The 18,943-nt window shown below is 31.7% G+C and overlaps 1 protein-coding gene across 1 annotated transcript in view; it reads left to right on the top strand.

The window, feature by feature from the left end:
* Cnbd1 (cyclic nucleotide binding domain containing 1) overlaps positions 1-18,943 on the top strand; it is a 429,741-nt gene that overhangs the window by 234,452 nt on the left and 176,346 nt on the right. Inside the window, exon 6 of the mRNA XM_027946778.3 lies at positions 12,399-12,586. Within this exon, the coding sequence (XP_027802579.3) occupies positions 12,399-12,586 (188 nt within the window). The remainder of the gene's footprint in view (positions 1-12,398; positions 12,587-18,943) is intronic.

Raw genomic sequence — 18,943 nt, 5'->3', positions numbered from 1 at the left:
CCTTCTGGTCTCTTTTCTGGCCACTACTTCTTTAGAGCTACATTATTTAAGGAAACTTCTTACACTTGCCATTATTCCTTCGGCCTCTTATGTATTCAGATTTAAAAATAATAATATATTAACAAGGAAATAATATTATGATATTTCAGTAGTAAATAGGATATGCATATCTCTAGTTTAAGTTAAACTTAAATCATGCTTCTAAAACATACTCTTTTATTATTATATTATTTATATACTCTAAGAGTGGTACAACTAAAAAGTACTTATATTACTGTGTTAAAATTACTGAATATATATCACATGTAGTCGTCTCTTTCTACATGTGCATATACAGAGACAAACTGAAGTCAAGTGATTTCAAGAATTGTCCATTGTGTTTTCTCTTGTATAGCCTAGGAGATGACATTTTTAAGATTGACGATCTCATGAAAAGTAGAAGAATTAATTTACTTGAGACCATAATCAATAGCTAGCCTGGAAATTGATTACAAATCAAAATCTCATTATTATCTACCTTTATGTTACCATTGAAACATATTCCTATAAAATGATTTTCCTATAAAATGTTTTAACTTTCAATAACATCTTTACTGTTTCCTGTACTTGAAGCTCACTAAACCTTACAATATTATTTATCTTCTATTTCGTTAATTCAGTTTCATCTTTTTTCTGATTTTTCATGTGGTTATATCTCAAAATCTGCATAGTCATTTAAATATTTTTTTTATTTAATTTCAACATTGAAAATATTTTTATATTGCTAAATTTTTAGTATATCCTTCACTTGTAGAGTCTTTTTTTCCTGTTATGATTTAAATTTTACCTAGTATATAAAAATACAGTAGCTAAACTCATGAAAAATGTAGTAGGGCATCTTTTCCATGTATAAATCAACCATAATGCAAATAGTACATTTTTATGATAGAAATAACAAAATCTTTAGTTCTACCATAAAGACCATGACTTCCCTAGACATACAGAGACTTGAAGGGTGTGCGGTTATCTGACGTGCAGACATGCTTTTATGGAAACTGAAGCAGCATGGTCAGAATGCTTATGTCCAGCCTCCCACCCCATGAACTTTGTATGTCGAAATTCTTACCCATGAGGTTATAGTATGAAGAGGTGGAATGACATAATTTATGTATGCAAACTACAAATGTGAACTCATAGGAAGATAGAGTAAAACAATAATGACCAGAGGCTGGGGTGGCAGGTGTTTAGAATGGGGAATAGTTAGTTAAATGATATTAAATTTCAGATACACAGTATGAATAAATTTAGAGGTCTACTGCTGATAATCAATATAATACATATTATATTTTTAAAATATCTTAAGAGTAAATACCAAACGTATCACTATAAAAATATACTAAGTACATAAGCTTATGGTATATTAATAGCTGTATTTATTTATTTTTAATTTTTTATTTGTTCTGTTTAGATATATGTAACAGTAGAATATATTTTGACATAATAAGCATACATGGAGTATAACGTGTTCTAACTAGGATCCCATTCTTGTGGTTGTACAAGAAGTATATTCATTTATGAGCATAGGAAAGTCTGATTCATTCTTCTGTCTTTCCTTTTCCCATCCCCCACCTTCCCTTCATCCCCCTTTGTCTAATCCAATGAACATATATTCTTCCCTTCTATTCTTAAACACCCTTTTTTTGGTGTGTGTTAGCATTCACATATCAGAGAAAATATGTGGCCTTGTGTTTTTTGAGACAGGCTTATTTCACTTAGCAAAATAGTCTCCAGTCCCATCCATTTACTGGCAAAGGCCATAGTTTTATTTTTCTTTATGGCTGAGTAATATTCCATTGTGTAAATGTACAACATTTTCTTTATCCATTTTTTTTTATACCTTGTTGAAGGCTACCTAGGTTGGTACCAAAGCTTGACTATTGTGAACTCCTATAAACGTTGATAAGGCTGTGTTACTGTAGTATGCTGATTTTAAGTCCATTGGTTATAAACCAAGGAGTGGGAAAACTGGGTCAAATGATGGTTTTATTCCAAGTTCACTGAGGAATCTCCAAACTGTTTTCAAGATTAGTTGTACAAATTTGCAACCCCACCAGCAATGTCGGAGTGTACCTTTTCCCCACACGCTTGCCAATATTTATTGTTATTGTTTTCTTGATATTTGCCATTCTGACTGGAGTGAGATGGAATCTCAGTGCAGTTTTAATTTGCATTTCTCTAATTGCTAGTGATGTTGAACATTTCTTCTTTTGTTGACCAATCATATGTCTTCTTCTCTGAAGTGCCTGTTCAGTTCCTTAGCTCATTATTGATTGGGTTATTACTTTTTTCAGTGTTAAGTTTTTTGAGTTCTTTGTATATTAATGATTTATAGATTAATGCTCTATTTGAGGTACAGGTGGTAAATATGTTCTGTTCTGTAGGCTCTCTGTTCATGTTCTTGATTGCTTCTTTTTCTCAGAAGAAGCTTTTTAGTTTAAAACCATTCCATTTATTGATTCTTTATTTTACTTCTTATGCTTTAAGAGTCTTGTTGAGGAAGTTGGTTCCTGTGCCAACATAAAGGAGAATTGGGTCCAAATAGCTTGATAAAATTATTCCTTCTTGTTCACATACATCAAAACATCATATTGTATGTACCCCATGAGTGGATATAATTATGTTATCAATTAAAATATTAACAACAAAGAAAAAGAGAGAAAACTCAATACTAAATTCAGTGGTAAAATAGTGGAACTTACTGCCAAATTTAAGAAAGTTAAAAGAAAATATATTGAAAAATTGTGTGCTAAAAAACTACAAAGCTTTGATATTATGGACAAATTAAGATACAGTCTATAAAAACTGACTCAAGAAAAAAATAGACAATTTGATCACATCTATAACAAGTAAATAATTCTCCAATAACAATGCTTCAATTTAGAATTTTTAAATGTAATTATGATGGTACAAAAGCAATATGCATTCAATATGAACTTCATATATTAAGTTGAAATATGTTTTAGGTTAGTGATATAATCTTTGCTACTCTTTTATGATGATGGGCAATGGCAATGAGTCATAGCTCCCAGTTAACCAGGAGACCACAAGGGTAAACAACAGCTCTCTGAAGTGTACTGTGTGCTGATCTATGATGCTTAGAGGATAGATGTATTAAGTGCATTTTGATTTGTTATATATGACAATAGAATGCATTATAATTCATATTAAACATATAGAGCACAATTTTTCATATCTCTGGTTGTACACAAAGTAGAGTCACATCCATAAGATGTTTATAACTTCTGATGGATTTATTGGACATAGCCAATTGTAAATTGAGGAGCACCTATTGTATTAAAATAACAATTAAAGATATTCTCACAGAGCTGGATGTGGTGGTGCCTGTCTGTAATCCCAACTATGCAGGAGGTTGAGCCAAAAGGATTTTAATTCTGAGGTCAGCCTCATCAACATAGCAAGACCATCTCAAAATAAATAATAAAAATGGGCTGGGTGTGTACCTCAGTGGTAGGGCTCTCTTGAAAACACACATACAGAAAATCAGAGACCAAAATGGCCTCATGGTGCAGTCTACAAAATACTTAAAGGAGAATTTATAGCACAAGCAATGATCAATATAAAAACTGAAGTTAAGAAATTTGATTTTATTTTCTAGTCACATCAAGGACATAATCTAGTTAGGAATAAGTTTAAAAGGAGAAGTGCAAGCCTTGTAAACTGAAAACTACAAAACATTGTTGAAAACTATTAAATACAGAAATACAAAGCTATCGGATATTGGATATTCTTAGATCAAAGAACTTGCTGTCGTTAAATAGCAATACTACATAAACTGATGTATACATTCAACACAATCTTTTAAAAAAACAGTACCAACTGTTTTTTTTTTTTAAATTTGATAAACTGATCCTAAAATTCATATAGAAATTTAGAGGAGCCAGAAAAATAGAAATCAAAACTTAACCAAGAACAATAAAGCTAGAGGACTCACATATCTCAGTTTCAAAAGTCACTACAAACCTACAGTAAGTACCAAGAGAGTATACTATTAGCATAAAAATAGATACATATAACAATGGAATCAATTGAGTCCAGAAATAGTGCTTTAACTTTATGGTAAATTGATTTTAGACAACGTTGCCAGGACAATTCAATGATGGAAAGAACAAATGGTGCTTAAACAACTGCACAAAAATAATAAATACATGCTAATAATGAAGGTGGTGGAGTCCTAACTCACACCATATATAAATATTAGCTTAAAATGGATCAAGGACCTAAAAACTACTAAACTCTTTTAAGAAAACTTAAGAATTAATCTTCATTGACTACTGATTAAGCCATGATTTCTTAGACATGGCACTGATGGCCCAGAAGTGACAAAAGGAAGATTGAATGATTTGGATTTTATAAAAATGTAAATATTTTGAATATCAGAGAACGCAAACAAGAAGGTAAAATGGGTGGTGTGAAGCCAGAGGAGGATAAAAATGTATTTCTACATTATCTTCTTAAATATTTCATGTATTTTGTAAATTTATGTAAAAAACCCTTTTAGACAACAGAGTTTAAGTAAATGAATAAAGTTTTTTACTGAAAAAGATCAAAGGCTTTGACTTTAAGTTGTACATTATGAATGTGAACAAACAACATTGAATTAAGAAATGTTAATAGTGAATTTCTATGTAAGAAAGTCTAAATAAAAAAGATTGACAATAAACTGGTTTAAAGTTCTTAAAAGTAATCCCCCCAAATTTGTAAAATTATAATTTCTCCCTTTATGCATTCTCTACAAGTACATAACTATTTTTAAAGTAACTTAATATAGTCATCCCAATAAGTTGATGGGGCTGGGGTTGTGGCTCAGTGGTAGAGTGCTTGCCTACCACGGGCGAGGCACTGAGTTCAATCCTTAGCACCACCTAAAAATAAATAAATAAAATAAAGGTATAAAAAAATAAGTTGAACACACAAGAAGTCAAAAATGCATTCACCTAACCTATCAATAGCATAGCTTAGGCTGTATTGAAAGCATTTCCTATCATGTGGTTTATGGAGAACTTGCAAGCTGCCACTGTGGAGCATCTGAAGAGAGTATTATAGGGTATTTCACTAGCCTGGGGAAGACCAAATTCAAAATTTATGGAACAATTTCTGCTGAGTGCCTGTAATTTTTTCACCATTGGTTAAAAAAGTAGCAGGTACAGTATGTACTCAGGTATCATCTCTATTGGTGTGAGTGTGGTGGATTCTTAATTTGTTCATTTTTAGCCTCTCTAACTAGCTTGGATGAGGGGATGAGTTTTAAAAGTTTGTAGTGTCTGCAGTTTGTCTTAACAATTATCCTCTGACCAGACACCCTGAGCCAGGATGATTTAATTATCAGTGTCTCCTTAGGAAGATATATTCCCAGAAGGAACTCAGCATCTTGCAAAGGGCATTTGTGAACAACTTGTTTCATTCTTGTTTCTACAACTCCATGTTCTTCCTGTCTCCTACAGGCATTTTCCTGATACCTTTCCTTTTGATTCATTTTCTCTATGAAATCTTTCATTCACTCCTATGATTAAATTCAAATGTGTATGTTTTCATTTTCCATACTCATCAGTTTTAGCCTCAGTTAAATCCTGCAGGCATGCTGTGAAAAACCAAGAACAAGCCAACTTCTCTTCTTGCTCTTCACGTAGGTCTTTTACTATGAGATAGTTCAATGGTACTATTTTCCTTGTGAAAATCTTTACAATTAAAAATTGTTTTAACTATTCCTCTTTCTTTAAATTCATTGAGTTGTACTATATGATTTCAACTTTCATTTTCAAATCTGTTCTTCTCAGTGTTTAGTTCAGTCCTCCATTCATTTCTTCTTACCTAGATTACCTTAATAGACTCCCAATTTGTCTGTTCTTCCTAATTCTTGCCAGAAAAATTGCCCAAGGCATCATTGTGTTATTAATACGTTTTCTGACTCTGAATGAAATATGATCATTATAGAAGGATGGAAAATATTTTAAAGCACAAATAAGGAAAAAGGAATCTCCCTTAAGAATCTTAACTTCAGATAGCCATGATTATCGTTTTGACACATTTTCTCTGGTTTTATTTGTATGTAGTTTTCCAAGTAAAATCTTATGTCATTTTGGTCCCTATGTCATATTTAACATTCCAGAAGCTTTCCTTGATTCTCTGATATATTCATAATATAGAACTATATTTTTAATAACGGTTTATATATACTAACATACATACTTATATACTTTTTGTCTAATGGATATGTCAGAATTTACTTGATAAAGGGTTTTAGGTTTTTCCCTACCATAAATACTGTGGTCCTAAATACATTCTTGTCTGTACTAATTTTTATCTTTACTTGGGATTATTTATGACAATTTCTAAAGATAAAAGCAATGAATCAAAGGATGTGAATATTTTTATGTCTCTTGTTACATGTTGAAAAATTATCAGAAATGTTTCATTATAGCACTACATAAGAATGCTAATATTGCCTCATTCTTAATATTAAATCCATGAATAGAGATATTGAAAATCATACCTTTTTTTAAAAAAAACACATTGTTTTATTATTACTAATATAGACTGTTTGGTAATTGGTTATTTGATATGTATTTCCAATACAGAATAGCTCTTCTAAGAATGTTCTAAACTGCTTTTGATTTTTTCTTTTTAGGTACTGGAGATTTAACCCAAGGGAACTTTACTAGTGAGCCACATTCCCAGCCATTTGTTTTGTTTTGTTTTGGTTTGGTTTTTTGAGACAGGGTCTCTCTAAGTTGCTTAGAGCCTCGCTAAGTTGCTGAGGCTGGTCTTGTACTTGTGATTCTTCTGTCTCAGCCTCCCAAGTCATTGAGATTTTAGGTGTGTGTCACCGCACCTGGCTTAACTTAATTTGATTCTTTTCTTTCTTTCTTTTTTTTAAAAGATATTTTTAGTTATAGATGGACACAATACCCTTATTTTATTTATTTATTTTATGTGGCGCTGAGGATTGAACCCAGTGCCTTACATGTTCTAGGCGAGCGCTCTACCACTGAGCCACAACCCCAGCCCCTTTAATTTGATTCTTTAAGATGCTTTTCCTTATGCTATTCTTCTAACAAATGGATTTATTCATTATTCCTTGTCATTTCCCATGTTTAATTGGAGACTGTCATGGAATTCCATGTTACTTGCTTTTGTATCTTGCTCATGCTATTTCCTATATTATAAATGTTTTCCCCCCACATCTGTCAGTCAAAATTTATCTACATTTCAACATCCATCATAAATGTCACCTTTTTCATAATATCATCTCAGATCCTCTCCATCAGATAGAATTTATTTCTTCTCTGAAACTTCACATTATTTTTGTACTTATTTAGGGATCTTTACCTGTGATACCTTGTGTAAGAACAATGATTTTTTAAAATTTGGGAGCAGGAAGTATCAGGATTGACAGATCATTCCAAAAGAAGGTCTGTGCTCAAAATAAATGAAATTAATTTCTTTACTTCCCTTCTTGTTAACTTTATGATAATATGTGTATATTTGGTTTTTCAATTTCAAAGTGAATATCCAGTCTTATTTGTATATTATCTTCCAAAAGTTATAAAAATATTCTAAGAAAGGTTATTAGACTTGTGCCTTAACATAAATATTCCTGGCCCCATAAGGGAAGACGAATGGACCCTAAGAGTGATCATCCCATGTGGAAAGATACCAGAGTCTATGAGTTAACTTATCTAAATTAAAATTTTTTATAACTTTCTGACATTTTCCTTAGCTTCCACCTAATGTTACGAGAAGAAAATAGGCCATGAAAGAGTTTTTATCTTATTTCTCAATATTCAGAATTCTTAGTTAATTTTTTTCTCTCCAAATATTTTATAAGATTCTTTAGAAAGAAATGCAATACAGTTTCATAATGAAGCTTTCATACATTCAATAAGTGTTTGCTCAATGATTTAAATAGGCCATGCTATGCACTAGGGGCTAGAAATACTGAGAACAGAGCTCCTTCTCTTCAGAGGTTTGTTTCTATTGACAGAGACTGACAATGCTGAGTGCAGAAATTCTCTGAGATTCCCAGAGAAGGGGCATCAATTATGCTGCACGGAAGAGGCTGGAGGTCAAGAAAGGCCTTCCTATTGGATAGATAACACTTAAACTCGATTTTAGAGGCCAAGGAGTGATAGATAACACTTAAACTCGATTTTAGAGGCCAAGGAGTAATTAGCCAGCTGACAATATGACCTTATTCATCTATAGCTCTTTTAAACATTTAAGTCCCTCCAGAATGGTTGATTTTTAGTTAAAGGTCTGTGTAAGAGAGTGGGAGACAGTAAGTAATTTGTAAATATTTGCTTTAGTTTGACTTTGTGTTTGGCCTTTAGCCTTCTGAAAAGTTACTACCAAAATGATTAATTAGACTTTTCCTTATTAGTTTCAATTTCTTTTGAATGCTTTTTTACACACTTTTATTAAATATGTTTAAGATACTTAAAAACATGAAGTTTTTCCTAAGAGATTTTTTTTTGAGTCCTTATAAAAATAATTCTTTGGACTTTTCATGTAATAGAGATTAACTATATACATATTTTATTAAAATTTATTATGAATCTGCTTAATTTTGATGAATTACTTTTTCAAGGTATTAATCAATATTTTAAAATTCATATTATTTTCTTATTGCTCAATTTTTCTTGGATACTTTAATTCTTTTTCTTAATATTTAATGATATAGTTTAATGTATTAAGTATTTGAATAAGAAGTTTGTTCCTTCTTATTGGTCAAAAATGTCAAATATTTCTGTTTATCTTGCATTATTAATAAATGTCTTTTCCTCTCAATTCATGAATTTAATATCACTTTGTGATTTCTCAGTAATATTATAATTGTTCTTTGGGAGCTTAATAGTTTTTTTTTCTTCCCTAGATAATTTTTTTGGTGCTTAAATAATTAGTTTATACATTTTATACCTAGTTGAAAATATTCCTTAAATTCTATCTGATGAACTTATTTTATTTCAGTTTCTGCTATACTTTATACTTTTCTCTGGATTTATGACTACATTAATGATTTTGTTTGGCATTTTGTTTCAATGAGGATTTATTTTCTTCTGTTTTTCTCATGTATTTGTATGTAGAAATAGCCTCAAATTTCAGCTCAATCTGCATATATGTCTGAAGCTTCTTTTGAATTTTTCTTTTTTCAAATTTATTTTATTGAATAATAAAAAACCAGCTACACTACTTTAAAGAAATAATTGAGAGTCAATTTCGGAACTCTGTTACAAGTAGTAGGAAACTCTTTCTATCCTCTCTGAGATTATTTATAAGATCTACGCTGCACACACACACACACACACACACAGTGCTGTGTGTGTGTGTGTGTGTGTCCCTCAGAGGTTGGAACATAGTTGATAACTTCCAAATGTTAATGTACTTTGTGACTTGTGACAACTTAATCATTCTATGTCTTGATTTTTTTCATCTAAAACATGGTCTAATGATATATAACTGTTGAGATTAATAGAATTTCAGTATTTGAACACCTAGCACAGTACATGGCAAATATTTGATGTCAGTATATGACATTCTTTGTGGTAAGTTTAGTCTATCTGAGAACCAGGGATGGCTATGTTTCTAGATTTGGAAATTTGGGAGAAAAAAAAAAAGATGTTTCTCTTGTAGGCATAGCTGATCAACCCACTTATCATTAAAATATTTTTTCTAAAAAGATTTCTTTTTTTTTAAGAGAGAGAAAAGAGAGAGTATTTTTTAATATTTATTTTTCGGTTTTCGGTGCTGGATTTTATGGAGATGGTTCAATCCTCAGCACCAGTTTCCGGTGGACACAACATCTTTATTTTATTTTTTTAATATGGTGCTGAGGATTGAACCTAGCGCCCTGCACATGCCAGGTGAGCGCATTACCACTTGTGCCACATCCCCAGCCCCTAAAAATATTTCTTAAAATTGCAAATACAGCATTATTTTTGTATATGATAGAGTTAGCAGCTTCCATAGCTTCATTTGATTTTTTTTTTTTTGGTAAATATAATGTAAGGGTTGATGAGATATTTTCTGATCTAAATATTTTCCAATGATTCTCAGATTTTTTTCTCAAATTAGTTTAACTTCCTAATGACCTCCTGAATATTAAATATTTTACCATGTAAATGTGAACATTAATACAGTATAAGCAAATTATTTTACAAAATTCACTATTGCTGGGTAAAGATCTAGCAGAAAAGGAAGATTTTCTTGAGTGGATCAGAGGAGTTGTATTTATCTCCAAAGTGAACACATTTTCTTGGGGCATGATACTTAGAGTTTGCAGTTTTCAATTTAACATTTGTGTCCTAATTATTACATATATATTAGGTGCTGCTGTTCAACTGAGATAACTGCTGTTCAAATGAAGGTAGAGATTACTGTGAAATTGGTTTCAACACATGATATAAATTGTCAGCCTAATGTAGAAATCCACACATTATCATCCCATATATCTGTTATCATCTTTAGTTTATTTAAGCATAGATTTTCAAACCAAATTGCATTGCAGTTTGGTGGTGGATTTCTGAAAATAATCTTATCTATATCCATGACTTTTACAAAATGCCATTCTTTATATATAGTTATCAAAATTGATGTGTCACATGGGGTAATATTCTCTGTGACAATGTAACTATACATGTTAGTAACAGATGGGCCAATTATGCTTAGAGTTAACCAACATACCAACAATATCCACATGAAAATTGTGTTCAGCCCTGAGTAATAGAGAACTAATGAACAATAGTTTAAGCCAATTTTGGGCTTTATTTATGTCATATCACAAGAAGTCACCAGATAAACACACAAAAAAAATCAGAGTCGGAACTCTAATATCCACCTCACATTTTCATTTTAGTGACAATGTGTCTGTCCTAGTCTCAACATCATTCTTCATTCTAGGTAGCATGTATATATGTATGTGTGTGTGTGTGTGTGTGTATTGTTGTTGTTGTTGTTGTGCAAGTTTGGGAAACGAAAATTCTCCCAATAGTTTATTAATCAGAATGATACTGTGTGGCCACACATTTAAGAGTGTCTGGGAAATGGAATTTTTATCTTGGCAAATGCAACCTTGAATAAAATGAATAAAGGAAAAGGATAAAATTCACGTTGGGAAGGCAAATGGAAGTCCCCCCAACCCTGTTGTCAGTCAAAACCATTACTTGTCTAACAAAATTTATACTCATTGATCTTTACAGATGCCTGCTACCATTTGATGCTCAAATAGCTCACCTAATAGCCATTAAAAAACAAATTTTCTGCAGTGCCCTCATCACACAGATTAAATGTTCAGTGAACAATATTGTGCTACCCAGAATGGGTCCATTTGAACCTCAGACATCCAAGCAAAATCATACTTTGCTTTAAAGAAGAGTGAAGAAATCATGGTGATAAAGAGCCCCACTAATAAACACTGAGGTCAGATGATAATAATAATTTGAAAAAAAAAAAGCAGAGAACACAGACAACTGAAAATGTTTAGGAATACAAAGACACATGATTGCCCCTGAAAATCAATTTGTGAAGTTTCTATTTATTGTAAGATGAAGAGCAAAGTGCAATAAAAAATCTTGTAGCACTTGAATGACTTGTTCCAGTTCTATAAAGAAATGTAAAGAGTTGAGAACTGGATAAAGAGACCATTCATTCACTATGCCCTGCTTTTTCAAAAGTAGAAGCTCCAGAGGAGCTGGAACTGATCTAAATAGCTCATAAGGAAATACACCTGCCAGACCTACAGACACACAGTTGAACTTTAAGAACTGGATTGGCTTACAGATTGTGGAGACTACAATGTGGAATAATGACAAATATGGAAAAATTCTTCTTTTTGGTTTTGTTCAATCAGTTTTTCCAAACTATCTGCCTTACTCAGTTATAGAAATGATCATCATGTCCAGAACAATAATAAATAACAATTAATAGTGTGTATGTATGTGCATGTGTGTGTGTGTATATATATATATTATATATAATATATATGCTTATATTATATAATACATAATATATATTATAATTATATATTTATTAGTACTTATATAAAATAAGCATATGCCAATTTTGAGGCAAGAGTGTCAAGTTCAAGTTTCTCATTATATTAAGGTATGAGAAAGGACACCATGCTCTTTTTACCCCCCTGGCAATTCCATGGGAAGATGGGCTACTATACACAATGTCTGAAATGAATACTCCAAATGGGCCTTTGTATTCTTATTATTTGAGTACTCTCTTTGTGAATGGCTGAGGGCTACATTGTATTGTCATAGTATAAATTGAAAGGAATTTGCAAGTATGATATATGTTCTAGTCATATGTATATCTTTTTTGGATATGTTTTGTTTCAGTGTACGGAAATGATGGATTTTATATAATACTGAAAGGCCAAGCTCGACCTCGCATAAAAGTGTATAAAAACCTGTTGGAAGACACTAAATCAACAGCCTCTTTGCCATCTCACAGCAGCTTTATATTTGATGAAGACTTTCCAAATTCTCTACTTTCTGGGTTGTACGTACCTTCACATGACATAGTGGTAAGAGATCAATATTTGCTTTTTCCACAAGCAACAAGGTAACCTGATGGTTAATTTTGTCTTTTTCTGATATTTAGATCTAAATTATCTTCAATGTACTGCAAAAGTCAAAATAGTATATCTCTTAAAATAAATTGGGGTTGGGGTTGTGGCTCAGTGGTAGAGTGCTTGCCTGGCATGTGAGGCACTGGGTTCAATTCTCAGCACTGCATGTAAATAAATAAAAAAAAGATCCATTGATAACTAAAAATATATTATTTTATGTTTTATATATTAATTTATATATATTAACTTGTATATATATATAAATTGAGCTATCAATATTAAACTGGAAATTTGATTAAAATTTTTGTTGCAGGATGCCTTCAGTATCATATTGCTTATAGGTAGGGGATGTGTGGTCCATTTGATACCTGAAACAAGGTCAATGTGGCTGGTTCATTGATAGAGTAAGGATGTTATTTTGCATTAAAGGTGAGGTTACAGAGACTTGAGGATAGGGAAACAACCGATTAGCATGATCAAGTCAAGGATGTGTTTATCATGTTTGTCTCAATGCTAAGATAATCAAGGGCTTGATTGCATTATAATAAAAAATTCGTACTTGAAGAAAATCTATTGCCTACATATAATATTTCAAGATTATCAGTTGGTAAATTGCCTCTGCCAAAACTCATTTGTTTGCATAAGTAGCCCCTTATCCAAGTTCATGGTGTTCTACACATCATTGTTTCTGATGAAGTCATCTGTGATTGTAGAATTTATTTTACTCTTCTTTGTGGCTGAGTAATATTCCATTGTGCATTTTATTTATCCATTCATCTATTGAAGGACACCTTGGTTGGTTCCATAGCTTAACTATTGTCAATTAGCCTCCCATAAACATTCATTTGGCTATGTCACTGTAGTATCCTGATTTTAAATCCTTTGTTTATAAACCGAGGAGTGGGATAACTGGATCAAATGGTGGTTTCATTCCAAGTTTTTGAAGGAATCTCCATACTGCTATCCAGAGTGGTTATACCAATTAGTAGTCCCACTAGCAATATATGAGTGAATATTTTACCCCACATCCTCACCAACATTTATTGTTACTTGTATTCATGATAATTGCCATTCTGACTGGAGTAAGATTGAATCTCCCTGCAGATTTGAATTGCATTTCTCTAATTGCTAGAGATGTTGAACATTTTTTTCATCTATTTTTTGAACAATTGTATTTCTTCTTCTGTGAAGGGCCTGTCCAGTTCCTTTGCCCATTTATTGATCAGGTTATGTGTTTCATTGGTGTTAATTTTGTTGAGCTCTTTTGTATATCCTGGTGGTTATGCTGTTTCTGAGGTGCAAGTTGCAAGGGTTTTCTCTCATTCTATAGGCTTTCTCTTCCTTTTCTTCATTATTCACTTGTTTGTGAAGAAGCTTTTCAGTTTGAAACTATTCCATTTATTGATTCTTGATTTTACTTCTTCTGTTTTAGGAATTTTGTTGAGAAAATCAAATCCTAAACTGAAATAATAGAGAGTTGGGCTTACATTTTCTTCTAGTAATTTCAGAGTCTCTGATATAATTCCTAGCTCCATGATCCACTTTGAGTTGAGTTTTATACAGAGGAAGAGACAGGGGTTAAGTTTTATTCTGCTACATATGAATTTCCAGTTTCCCCAGCACCATGAATTGAAGAGGCTATCTTTTTTCCAATGTATGTTTATGGCACCTTTGTCTAGTATGAGCTAACTGTATTTATGTGGTTTTTCCTCTTTGTATTTTATTCTGTTCCATTTTTCTTCATGTCTCTTTTGGTGCTGATACCATGGTCTTTTTGTTATCATAACTCTATAGTATATTTTAATATCTGGTATTGTGATGGCTCTTGCTTGCTTCACTGTTCAAAATAAGGATTGCTTTGGCTATTCTGGCCTCTTTTTTTCCAAATGAATTTCATGGCTGCTTTTTTTTTAATCCTATGAAGAATGTCATTGTAATTTTAAGAGGAATCTCTATAGTGATTTTGGTAGTATGACAATTTTGACAGTATTAATTCTGCCTATCTAAGAATTTCTTTTATTTAGTGTTATGTAAGTTTTTTTGTAGAGTTCTTTCCCCTCTTTTGTTATGTTGATTCCCATATATTTTATATTTTGAAGCTATTGTGAATGGGATAATTTTTCTAATTTCTCTTTTAGTTGATTCATCATTGGTATATAGGGACACAATTGATTTGTGGGTGTTAATTTTATATCTTGCTACTTTATTGAATTCATTTATAAGTTCTTTTAAATATAGAATCATATCATTGGCAAATAGGGATAGTATGAGCTCTTCTTTTCCCATTAGGTTCCCTTCAATTTATTTATTTTGTCTAATTGCTCTGGCCTAGGGTTTTAAAGACTATGTTGAGTAGAAGTGGTGAAAGAGTATCCCTGTTTTGTTCTAGATTTTAGAGGGAATGCTTTCAGTTTTTCTCCATTGGCTTAACATAGACAGTGTTTAAAATGTAAGGAATATTTCTTCTATCTCTAGTTTTCTAGTGTTTTGAGCATGAATGGATGATGCATTTTTTCAAATGCTTTTTCTGAATCTTTTGAGATAATCATGTGATTCTTATCTTTATATTTATTGATATGAAGAATTACATTTATTGATTTCCATATGTTGAACCAACCTTGCATCCCTGGTATGAAACTCACTTGATCATGGTGTACTATCTTTTTAATATGTTATTGTATGTAATTTGACAATATTTTATTAAGAATTTTGCATCTATGTTCATCAGGTTTATTGATCTGAAGTTTCCTTTTCTTGATGTGTCTTTGTCTGGTTTTCATATCAAGGTGATACTAACTTCATAGAATGAGTTTAGAAGGGTTTCCTTCAATTTATGTATTTTTTCAATTTCATGAAATAATTTGAGGAGTATTGGTGTAAGTTCTTCTTTGAAGGTCTGATAGAATTTGGCTGAGAATCCATCTTATCCTAGGCTTTTCTTTATTGGTAGGTTTTTGATGGTGTCTTCATATCATTGCTTGTAATCTATCTGTTTAAATTTTCTATGTCCTCCTGACTTTTTTTTAGGTAAGTCATATATCTCTAGAAATTTGTTATCTTCAAGATTTTCTATTTTATTGAAGCACATATTTTCAAAATAGTTTCTGATTATTATCTATATTTCAGTCATGTCTGTAGTGATTTTTCCTTTGTTATCACCAATTTTAGTAATTTGACATTTCTCTCTTCAAGATTGGCTAAGACTTTATCAATTTTATTAATTTTTTGAAAGATCCAACTTTTTGTTTTGTTGATATTTTGATTTTTTTTGGTTCCAATTTCATCTCTGATTTTAATTATTTTTTTCTTCTACTACTTTTAGTGCTGTTTTTGTTCTTCTTTTCCAGAGCTTTGAGATGTAAAGGAGATTATTTACTTGATGACACTCTATTCTTTTAATGAATGTGCTCCATGCTATAAATGTTACTCTTATCACCTCCTTCATATTATCCCAGAGATTTTGATATGTTGTATCACTTTACTCTAATTATTATTTTTTATTTCATCTCTGATATCTTCAGCTATTCATCGGCATATATTCAACAGCATATATTTAGTCTACAGGTATAAGGGTAGCTTCTATTTTTTATTTCTAATTTTATTCTATTATAATCCAATAAAATTCATGGTATTATCTCTGTTTTTTTATATTAGCTAAGAATTTTTTGTGGCCTAAGGTATGTTCTATTGTGGAGAATAAGCTGTATGGCAATGAGAAGAAAGTATATTCATTCACTGATGATAAGAAATAGTCTATATATGTTAAGTCTAAATTATTAATTGTAATTTTGAGTTCCATAGCTTCATTATTTAGTTATTGTTTGGAATATCTATGAGTGATGAGAGGGGCATGTTAAAGTCATCCTATTATTCTGTTGAGATCTACGTGATTCTTGAAATTTTGAAGGGGTTTCTTTCATATACAGATATGCTCCATTATTTGGGGCTTCAGTGTTTATGATTGAATGTTTTATTACGTATAATTCCCTTAAACAGTATGAAGAGGGCTTTTTTGTCCCTTACATGTGAATAGTAAGGTTTTTTTCCCATTCTTTTACCTTGAGTCTGTTGATGTCTTTGCCATGAGGTGAGTCCTTTGTTGACCTCATCTTGTTAGGTCTTGTTTTATAGTCCAATCTTACAGTCTATGTCTTTTGATTGTTGAATTTAGGCCATTTATATTCAATGTTATTATTGGAATATGATTTTTGTTCCTTGTAATTTTGATTTATTTCTGGTTTTTAATTTGAATTAGTTTCTTCTTTGATCAATTAGTCTTCTAGTGTAGTTCTTTTATTTGCTGATTTTCAGATTTTTCTTCATTTCCTCTTCATGAAATATTTTATTGACTATGTTCCATAGTATAGGCTTTTTAATTGTGAATTCTTTTAAATTTTGTTTATCACGGAAGGTTTTATATTTCATCATAAATTCTGAAGCTTAATTTTGCAGGATATAGTATTCTTAGTTTGCATCCATTTTCTTTCAGTTTGCTATACCATATTCCCAAACTTCCTAGCTTTAAAAAGTCTGGACTGAGAAATCACCTGAGATTGGTTTCTCTCTGAATGTGACTTGGCATATTTCTTTGGCACCCTTTAAAATTTCTATCCTTATTCAGTATGATAGGCATTTTCATAATAATATGCCTTGGTGTGGATGTATTTTAATTTTGTATAATGGGTTCCTGTCTGCTTCCTGTTTTTGATGTTTCACTTCATTCTTAAGTTTGGAGAATTTTCAGATATTATTTCATTGAGAACATTATGCAGTCCTTTGTTTTATATCTCTGAGCCTTCATCTATCTATTGTTTGTGAGTCTATCCATCTAACAATTGGTCTTCAGGCAGTAGAGATTCTACTCTGTGGATTTATTGTGTCCCTGAAGGTCTTCTATACTTCACAGTTAGGGAGAGACTGTTCATAATAACAACCAATGCAAACAATTTATATCAATAAATCAAATAGTTCTTGCTATGAAATCTACAATATAGATTGTCATAATAATCAGAAATGACATGATTAGTTATTGCCCATGAAAAACAGTAAGTTTACAAAAGAGTTGACAATTTTAAATGATGAACAGGTAGAGAACAGTAGTAAGGTATAATGTGATGATAACAGGGAGGAGAGGAAATAGAAGTAAGAAATTAAAGGAAGAGTGAAAAGAAATCAATAGAGATTGGCTATTAGTAGAGGAAAAGAGAAAGTGAGTTGAGGGAATGAGATAAGAGGGAAGATAAATGTATTAAATAAAAATTTTAAAATAGAAATAAAAAAGAAGTGAAAAGAAGAACAAAATTTATATATAATAATCAAATATCCTAGTTCTCAAAAAACTGATCCATGAAAAATAACTGCCTTCAAAAAATGCTAGAAATGAGAAAAAATTAACAGATATGAATACGTTTAATAATCCAGTTAAAGATAGAGTTCATTAAGAGGAAAGAAGAGATGGGGGTAGAAAAGGGTATGCAGATTCAAGAGGTAAATATGGCAAATGCAGCAATGACTTAGGAGGTGTTTGTGAGAGGGGAGAAGAAAAATATAGAAAGTAAAAGATTTACAAAAAGAGTGAAAGAGAACAATAGAATTCAGCTGCTAGCAAGAAAAAAGAGAGGAAACAGAAACAAAGGGAAAGAAGAGTTGTGAAAGAGACAATAGAAAATAAATCCAAAATATACTAATCAAAAACCCTAACCCTCAAAAAACAGAGCATGGAAAAATAAGTACCTTTAAGGAATGCTAAAAGTGAAAAAGCAAAACAAATAAGTATGTATACAAATGTATAAATGTACATGGTGTATCAATCAGCACACATTTGTGAACAAAACAAACAAATACAAAAACAAAATAACAGACTAGTCAATGAGAGTATATGCATGCTTTCTGTGCTAAACTGTTTTTCTGTTTCTCAGCTTCCCTTCTCAGGGTGATGGTGTGAGCAGCTTTCGGCTTCACTTCCAGGATATAGTTGCCTTTGAGTTCTAAGAGATGAGTTTCTGCAAGTGAAGTTCCCAGGGATGAGGCATAGCTCTGCTATTGTCCCAGATGTTTCATTTCTTGGAAAGTTATCAGGCATTAATGAATCAATGCACTCCTAGGACTGTACCCCACTACTCTGACCAGGGCACCACTCATGAGAAGGGGGAGTTGGTTCTTCACTGTTTCTGTTGTTCAGGGATACTGCCCTTTTGTGGCCTCTCAAGGACTGTTTCTGGGCACTGAATTTAGTCACTCCACCCATTCAGATTCTCCCTGCTCTGCTGGTCCTATGCTCTGGCTGATTCAAGGGAGATGGGTGAGGAGGAG

This window comes from Marmota flaviventris, chromosome 15 (genome assembly GCF_047511675.1).
Source record: "Marmota flaviventris isolate mMarFla1 chromosome 15, mMarFla1.hap1, whole genome shotgun sequence".
Lineage (NCBI taxonomy): Eukaryota > Metazoa > Chordata > Mammalia > Rodentia > Sciuridae > Marmota > Marmota flaviventris.
Note: the sequence above shows the minus strand (reverse complement) of the source record. Positions and strands in the feature narration are given on the sequence as shown.